The sequence below is a fragment of the Rutidosis leptorrhynchoides genome, chromosome 1 (assembly GCF_046630445.1).
Source record: "Rutidosis leptorrhynchoides isolate AG116_Rl617_1_P2 chromosome 1, CSIRO_AGI_Rlap_v1, whole genome shotgun sequence".
Classification (NCBI taxonomy): Eukaryota; Viridiplantae; Streptophyta; class Magnoliopsida; order Asterales; family Asteraceae; genus Rutidosis; species Rutidosis leptorrhynchoides.
Window position 1 is genome coordinate 139487851 of NC_092333.1, and position 7985 is coordinate 139495835.

Sequence of the window (7985 nt, forward strand, 5' to 3'; positions counted from 1 at the left end):
AGATTACTCAACCAACGATTTACCCTTACACGACTTGGAGCTTGATTTAGTATCCGAGCCATCAACCTTATTAACCAAGACCGGGTTGAAAGAATACGGTCAATACCTTGTCATGACCTTAAGATATGCATTAAAACTTCTAACAATAAGGGTTTGAGACTAGAAAAAGAAGAAACAAACTCAATATCTTGTGAATAGTGAATACAGTATTACTTAAAGTATCATGTATGTTTTCATATAGTGCAAATTTCTAGGTAGGCCTTTCTTGACACGAGGCATTATTTGTTGGTTCGTTTTTTCTATGTCAATTGTATTTGTAGGGTTTTAGGTTCGGCTATGTGTGGTTGGCTTTGGTGGCTTTTTTTGTGTTGTTCCCGTGGCTTGTGTCTTTTTGTTCTCCCGATTTCGCAGTTTGTCCGGTTAGGCGCAGCTCGCTGTTAGATAGTGTTTAGTTTTGTTTGTGTTTATTGTTAGCCTTAAATAGGCGAGACGTGCTCGGGACTTGATCTATAATGTTTTGATAGGTTCTTTCATGTTTCATGCTTTATAGTATAAGTTTTTTCCCTCAAGAAAAAAGAAAAGAAAATATAGTACAAACTTATTCATGACCAATTATTTTAAAATTGGAGCATAAAAGCAAAAGTATGAAGCTACTTTCTTTGTGATACAGTGAGTAGTGCTACATGTAGAAATACAAGGTACAATGCAAAGTTCTTTTCATTCTTCACATGATACAAATGAGGACATCTCATATATTTTGATGTTTTGGTAACTGAACAGTGAGGTTGTACCTTCTGATTTAAAAGCAAATCCTTGTTTTGGGGGCAAATGTGATTCCAACTACTAGGACAAATAGTATACGGAGTAGAATATAATATAATATAATTTTGTACTTGTACTATTCATCATTCCACATCCAAACAATACATGCATGTTTCTGTTCCAACTTTTCAGTACCTAAATACTCCCTATAATGTAAAAAGTAAACATGTGCCTTGTGCTTAAGTTATTGTACTATGGTTTGGCTGTTCAAATGTCACAAATTGTTAATGTGCAACTCCATGATACAACATATATAATTGTGATCACTATTATTAAGTACAAGGTGTTCTTGTTATTGTCATTGATTTATAAAGCTTTATGATTAAAAGTATAATGCTAACTACATTATCTATTCTTCTTATACTTTGAGGTATGGATAGTGGATGTGCTTTATCTAGTGTGTACATTCAGCTCTTGTGGTGGTACGTTGGCGTGCGAATGGAATTAGGATTATAGTGATTGTGAGCTAGCGCTGAAGTCGGAAGGTGAGGTTGCCGATGAGCAGCAGCGGATGATGAAACACTGTTGATTGAACTATAACCGAATCCTGATGATGCTGCAACAGAAAAGGGCGAAGCAAGGATAGATCCGTTATGTTGACCGTTGACTTGGCATGGCCAATTCATACAAGATTTAACCTCCTTACCTTTCTGTAACGCTGTTCCCTGATCATATGCCATAATCGAATAAAATTGTGAGTAGCTCATTAGTAATCCATACCCAATAAATCGAGATTTTTGCAGAACGTACAAATGTATAAATTTTTTTTGCAGTATAACAGATGTATACCTGATATACAGGGTAAATATGAGCGTTTGCACCACCCCGGTCAGGAGGATGTACAACAGGTGCTTGACTTGCCAATGTCATGAAAGTAGATGAACCAAACTACAAAAAATAAAAAAAAAATAAAAAAAAAATATTAACCATAGATTAATTGATCTAATAGATAGTCAACTGAATATGATGGTTTAAATTACCCTTGTTCTTCCAGCCTCATATGTATCATTTGTATTATTACTGCTTGTGAAAGTAGGGGGAGCAATACCAAGGTTCAAGTTCATGGATTGAATATCAGCTGTAATTATATAAATATATAAATATATCATTCGAGTTCGAAAAATGGGTTAAACAAGAAATTTGTACCTCCTTTGTTGGTCTCAGAAGTTACTTCCCTTTCATATGAACTGTACTCAAAGTTGGTGACTGCGTCTTTCCCATTGCATTTTATAGCAGCCTTGTCGTAAGCCCTGATTAATCATAAATAAAAATGTAAAAGAAAATTATAAAGAATGAAAATTTAGGTTGGGTAGGAACCTTGCAGCTTCAAGTTCAGTCTCATACAATCCAAGGTAGATGTACCTGCAGGCAAAACCAAAAAAAAAAAAAAAAATGCAGCACTGATAAGTACTAATACTAATAAGCATTAATTCCATCATGAAACACAATATATTGTAAGTTAAATAATTAGTTCATTATTCTCACTTTTTTCCAAGAAATTGCCCCATTCGAGCTTCCCATCGACCACATTTGTGTAGTGTAACCCCTCTATACTTTGAATTTCCTCTAGCGAATCCGGTGCTTTGACGACGAAGAACATGCACAAACTCTTCCTTAGTCAAATTCTTTATCTGCAAAATTTATTAAAACTCATCGAGTTTCTTCTACAAGACACCACCTCGGCATAATATGTATAATCATTTTAACTAAACCTGATTAAGATCTTCATGATAATCATTCACATTGAAATTAATATCAGCATCGAGTCCACGAAATCTAATAGCAGCCTGATCATATGCTCTATAACAAAACTAGAATTTAAATAGGATAATGGAAGGATGTTGTTAGCAAAAAAAAACGGAGGGACGCTGTTAGCTTTTTGGAGTAAAATAGAGGGATCAACGGCACAATTATTTCAACAGAATACTTCATAATGTAATATTAACCAATATCAAACAAAAAATCAACAAGGAATATATTTTATTTACCTAGCAGCAGCATGTGCAGTGTCAAAGCCACCTAACAAAACATGAACAGAAAATTCCAGCAAAATTCAGATCCTAATTAAACTATAAAACATTAAAAATAAATAAAATAAAAATAGTTGCCAAACAGTTCCTCATATTATTACTCACCTAGATAAACTTGTTTCCCACAGTCCCTAGAGAGATCACATAGATAAATAATCAAACACAAGTAAATATACACCAATATTAGCACTAGTAGTTTTCATTAGAAAATGGTAACACAACTTATATGACAAAATAATTAATTACTATTACAATTACAATATAGAATCAGTTAAAACAAGATTATAAATGTCATTAGTAATTAGTAACTAACCAAATATGCGATTCCCATCGTCCTGTTCTGCGGTAAAATGTAACACCGCGATACTGCGAACTTCGAGACCTCGGTCCTCTCCTACTCTTTTTAATCTGCTGACTGTACTGCTGAAACTGCTGATGCTTTGCCATAAACTCTCTTTGATCAACTGTACAACCACCATTTAGTTCTAGCCATTTGTTACTGTTATCTCCATTAACCTCAGGGAATAGTTGTTTAGTTACCACACTCTTTGACTTTACATTCATATCATCTTCTAGATCTTTCCGTTTAAGTATGTCGAAAGTGTACTCCGTATTTAAGGATGGAAACATTTGCTCTTCCTCACCAGTATTACTGCTCACTGTTTCAACATTTATAATTGAGGAATTTGATGTGGTGCCAGAATGTTCAAATTTACCTCCAGATTCAGTCACATGTTCTGGCATCGAATGGGACTGATTTAGATTTAGAGTAAGATCTAACATTCTTTCGATTAATCGCTCTTACAATTTAGCTTCGATAAATTTTTTCCTGAAACATAAAAATTAAAAATATATGTAAATTACTTCATAAATTAAGCACAAAAATGCATTGATGATTGTTATTTTTATTTTGGAAAAAAAAAAAACAAGTAGAATTCAGTTTAAATCAGTTTCGCATTCGCTACAACGTGAGCCCTAATATATAAATTCGAAATCACCACATACATACATATATATATATATATATATATATATATATATATATATATATATATATATATATATATATATATATATATATATATACTCCGTATATATTTTTACTTTCGAAAAAAAAAAAAACAAAAAAATGCGTATGGTGAACATTGCTACGTGAATCATAAACATGTTGAATCAGTTTGATTAAATATCAGCTTCAATAAATTTTGAGTAATTAGTTACTAGCAACAAAGCAAACTAAAAATCAAAATCACGTAGTGATAAAGTTAGATATAGATACAGAGTATTATACGTATCAATAAGCTCTGATTAGATTCAGATATAATACAATCATTTTAATTTTAATCCTTTTTCAAAATTCAGCTTCAGTAAACTACTACCAGACTTCATTACTTACTTCTAATCAATAGTTTGAAATCATGTACAGTAGATAGAGACTTAATTGTTATAACATAAAAAGAGGAAATAAGGACGGATTAATATGGAGTAATTAACAAATCGAAATAATGTAGTGATTACGTTATGTATATCTTAAACATGTTGATGCATTATTATAACATAAAACAGGAAATAAGAACGGATATCATATGCATTATACCGGAAAATAGAACATAAGACAGTAGGCAATGAAGGTTTGAATCAAACACGGCGGTTATTTGCATTCATTTGTAGAGAAAAAAACAACTTTTTTTTTTTTTTTTTTTTTTTTTTTTTTTTTCGAGAGAGAGAGAGAGAGAGAGAGAGAGAGAGAGAGAGAGAGAGAGTGTGAGTGTGTGTAATGTGTGATTCGTGTAAAGCAACCAAGAGAGAAATAGGAGAATTGGAGGGGTTATAAGGAGCGATGATGTGACGTATGATGTGGCGCGTTGAATTTATTTAAATTTGGTAACAGTACAATTGATATAAATAAAAAACAATAATAATGATAATGATTGTTATAATTCAGTAGGCTTATAACTACCTTTAGTTGCCTATTAACTACTTAAATATATAACAATATATAAGAACAAAGAGAGAAGAAATATTGATATTGATATTTCAAGAGAAAATGGTGTATATTAAATGGCTATCATACATGTCTATTTATAGTGTAAAATATTACTATGCAAACTATACAAAGTTGACTAAAATTTATCATCCATATGACTTTTTGTACTCATATTATAACACTCCCCCTTGGATGATCAATTTTATTAGAGTGCAACTAGTACTGTCTCATTAAAAACTTTGCTTAAAGAAAACCCAGTGGGATAAAAACTTTAGTCAAGGGAAAAAGAGTGCAGTATAGAGTTGACTCCCCCTTAAGTAGACATCGCTGAGTCGTCACATATTTTGAACTTGCTTCATGCCAATATTGTGAACGTGTGTTCTGAAAACAGCGATTGACAGTGCTTTGGTATAAAGATCAGCAGAGTTGTTGATTGAACGTATCTCATTTTAATCTGGTTGTCTTATATGAGAAGAACCTGAGGTTTTCATCTGAAACTTTATAATCTAAATCTTTTATGTACAAGTTTAGCCCCTGTGATTTGTCTACAGTCTCCTTCATGGTTTGCTTAAACCCTTGTTTCAATTCCTATTCCCTTTTAGTCTTTTCTGAGCCTTACCAACATACCATTCTTTTCCATCAAACTTATGACCGTTAAGACCGTCTATGGCTTTGGCGCCTCGTCAGTATTTATATTTTGTTCAGTCACTTTTGATACTCTTCTTTCATTTGTATTATGCAAGCTGCATTTTCTTCATATATAGTTGTTGGTGAAGATAGTTGTTAGTCTTTTATAGCATTCTAGTCCACAAAATCAATAATGATTTGTGTCATTGATCTCAACCAAACACATTTTCGAGTTTGAGATTTATCTTTATGAGGATTTGATGAATGACCCGCATATACATAATCAACCAAATCTTGTTTTGAAACGTTAGAATAAAATAATTTTAAATCAGCAGTTTCTCAAAGGTATCAAAATATGTGTTTATCCCATTCCACTGTCTTTTTGTAGGGGCTGAGTTGAATCTTGTCAACAAATTAACTACAAAAGAAATGTCAGGTCTTGTACAAATTGTATTGCTTCTTTCCAATGATCCCAATTATGTCTATTTTGACATTCCATGATAGATTTTGGTTCTGGATCTTCATCATCATTCATGATGTCATATGCAACATTAAATGAAAATATCTCATCAAGATTTTTCATTTCATTTCGGTTCCATAATATTTTTGAATGTGCATAATTGATTGAAAATTCCGTATTGATATCATCAATCTCCTCTGCAGAAGGAGTATTGATTTGTGGTTCTTCTTGAACACTTTCTTTTACCTCATTATCAGCTGATTTTCTTTTTTGAGGATTTTTATCTTTGGAACCAATTGGTCTCCCACGTTTCTGGCGTGGCAAAAACTCAAGAGTGACATTATTGCCAGCTTTTTGGAATTTTAATTCGAGCTGGAGCATTTGCTGCTGGTATATATGATTTAATCACTCCTTTTTGTATCTGTAAATGCATCGGGTATTTTATTTACAAGTTCTTGCATATGCATTATTTTTGAACTTTAATTTCGCTTTCTTTTTGTGCGAGGATCAAGATACCTTAATTGATGTTCATACCATGAAACATCATTTTCTTTATTTTTCATTTCTCCCAATGTTTCATTAAAATGACAATCAGCAAAATGTGCTGTAAAAACATCACCCATCATGGGTTCAATATATCTTATGATTGAAGATATTTTATATCCAAAATATATTACTATCTTTCTTTGAAGAACCATTTTATTGTGTTGTGGTGATACAATTGGAACATACACTGCACAACCAATGTTCTAAGGCGGAAAATATTTGGCTCTTGGCCAAAATCAAGTAGTAAGTGAAAATATTTATGACTTCCACATGGTATAATGCGAATTAATGTCGCAGCATATAAATTTACATGTAAATATTGAGAGTTTTGTACTCATTATCAATTGTCTAGTTATTAGCTGCAAGCGTTTATCTATTGATTCAGCTAAACCAATTTTGTGTATGTACATGAACAACTAGATGTTCAACAACAATCCATGTAGATATATAATGATCATTAAATGCTTGAGATGTTAACTCACCAGTATTATCAAGTCTCATCCTTTTAATGGTGTAATCAGAATAATGTGTTCTCAATTTAATAATTTGTGCAAGAAACTTTGCAAATGCCATATTACGGCTTGATAACATACAAATATGAGACCATCCGCTAGATGCGTCTATTAGAACCATGAAATATCAAAATGGTTCACATGATGGATGAATTGGTTCATATATCTTACATTGATTTCTTTCAAGGAACATTTGTGATTTTTTTTATTTTTTTTTACAATATACTTTTCATTAATCACCATATGTGCTTTCCATTAATCACCATATGTGCTTTTTCATCATATATCCTTTTTACCATATGCGCTTTTAATCATATGCGCTGTGTTTTTCACCATATGCGCTTTTAATCATATGCGCTTTTCATCATATGCGCTGCGCTTTTCATCATATTCGCTTTTTATCATATGCGCTGCGCTTTTCATCATATGCGCTTTTCATCATATGCGCTTTTATAATATGCGCTTTTTATCATATGCGCTTTTTATGTGAATAGTAAATTAATTAATTTCGTTTTACTATTCATATGAATTAATTTCGATTTACTATTTTGTTAATTGAGTAATATATATACATCATATATATATTTTATTTGACGTCTCAGTGTATACGTGTGTGACTCCGAAGGCTCAAATGAATTTGACCATATAGTTATATGTTTTTTTTTTTTTTTTTGATGAACTATTTGTTTCATATCTAGCTTAGGCAATTATTGTGAACATTTGGTCCCTATAAGAGCATTTATCTTTTAGACTTTTAGTTGATTTGTACTCGTCACAATTAGGGATGGCACCCGCGGGTCGTGGATGCGGATCCATTTGATCCATCACCCGTACCCGCAGATTTTTTTTTTGTTTTTTTTTTAAAGAAATAACTGAAAATTTGGATTTTTTTTTTTTTTTTTTTGTGTATCAAAATGGCCCTCACGTTTTTTTTTTTTTTTTTTTTTTTTTTAAGAGTGTGCATCAAAATGGCCCTCACGTTTTTAACAAAACATTTGACA

General features: G+C 32.0%; 1 protein-coding gene across 2 annotated transcripts; it reads right to left on the reverse strand.

The window, feature by feature from the left end:
* Window positions 1-941: 941 nt before the first annotated feature.
* LOC139865767 (AP2-like ethylene-responsive transcription factor TOE3) lies at window positions 942-4543 on the reverse strand. 2 transcript variants are annotated; one of them, XM_071853873.1, is made up of 12 exons: window positions 4450-4543; window positions 3166-3681; window positions 2958-2983; window positions 2811-2841; window positions 2535-2622; window positions 2308-2453; window positions 2140-2184; window positions 1969-2072; window positions 1803-1900; window positions 1612-1710; window positions 1469-1487; window positions 942-1378 (listed from the first exon to the last, which is right to left on the reverse strand). In XM_071853873.1, the coding sequence occupies exons 2-12, from the start codon at window positions 3633-3635 to the stop codon at window positions 1230-1232; spliced, it is 1275 nt and encodes a 424-aa protein (XP_071709974.1). In that variant the 5' UTR covers window positions 3636-3681; window positions 4450-4543; the 3' UTR covers window positions 942-1229. The 2 variants fall into 2 exon arrangements, with proteins under 2 accessions (XP_071709974.1, XP_071709968.1); XM_071853867.1 differs by having other exon boundaries at window positions 942-1487.
* Between the last annotated feature and the right edge of the window lie 3442 nt (window positions 4544-7985).

Excerpts from the sequence above, each read along its gene's own strand:
- LOC139865767 (XM_071853867.1), bottom strand. The coding sequence starts at position 3,635 with ATGTTAGATCTTACTCTAAATCTAAATCAGTCCCATTCGATGCCAGAA. Across the intron at positions 2,185-2,307 it reads GGGCAATTTCTTGGAAAAAA|GTACATCTACCTTGGATTGT; the intron begins GTGAGAATAATG and ends TTTTGCCTGCAG. Across the intron at positions 2,073-2,139 it reads ACTGAACTTGAAGCTGCAAG|GGCTTACGACAAGGCTGCTA; the intron begins GTTCCTACCCAA and ends ATGATTAATCAG.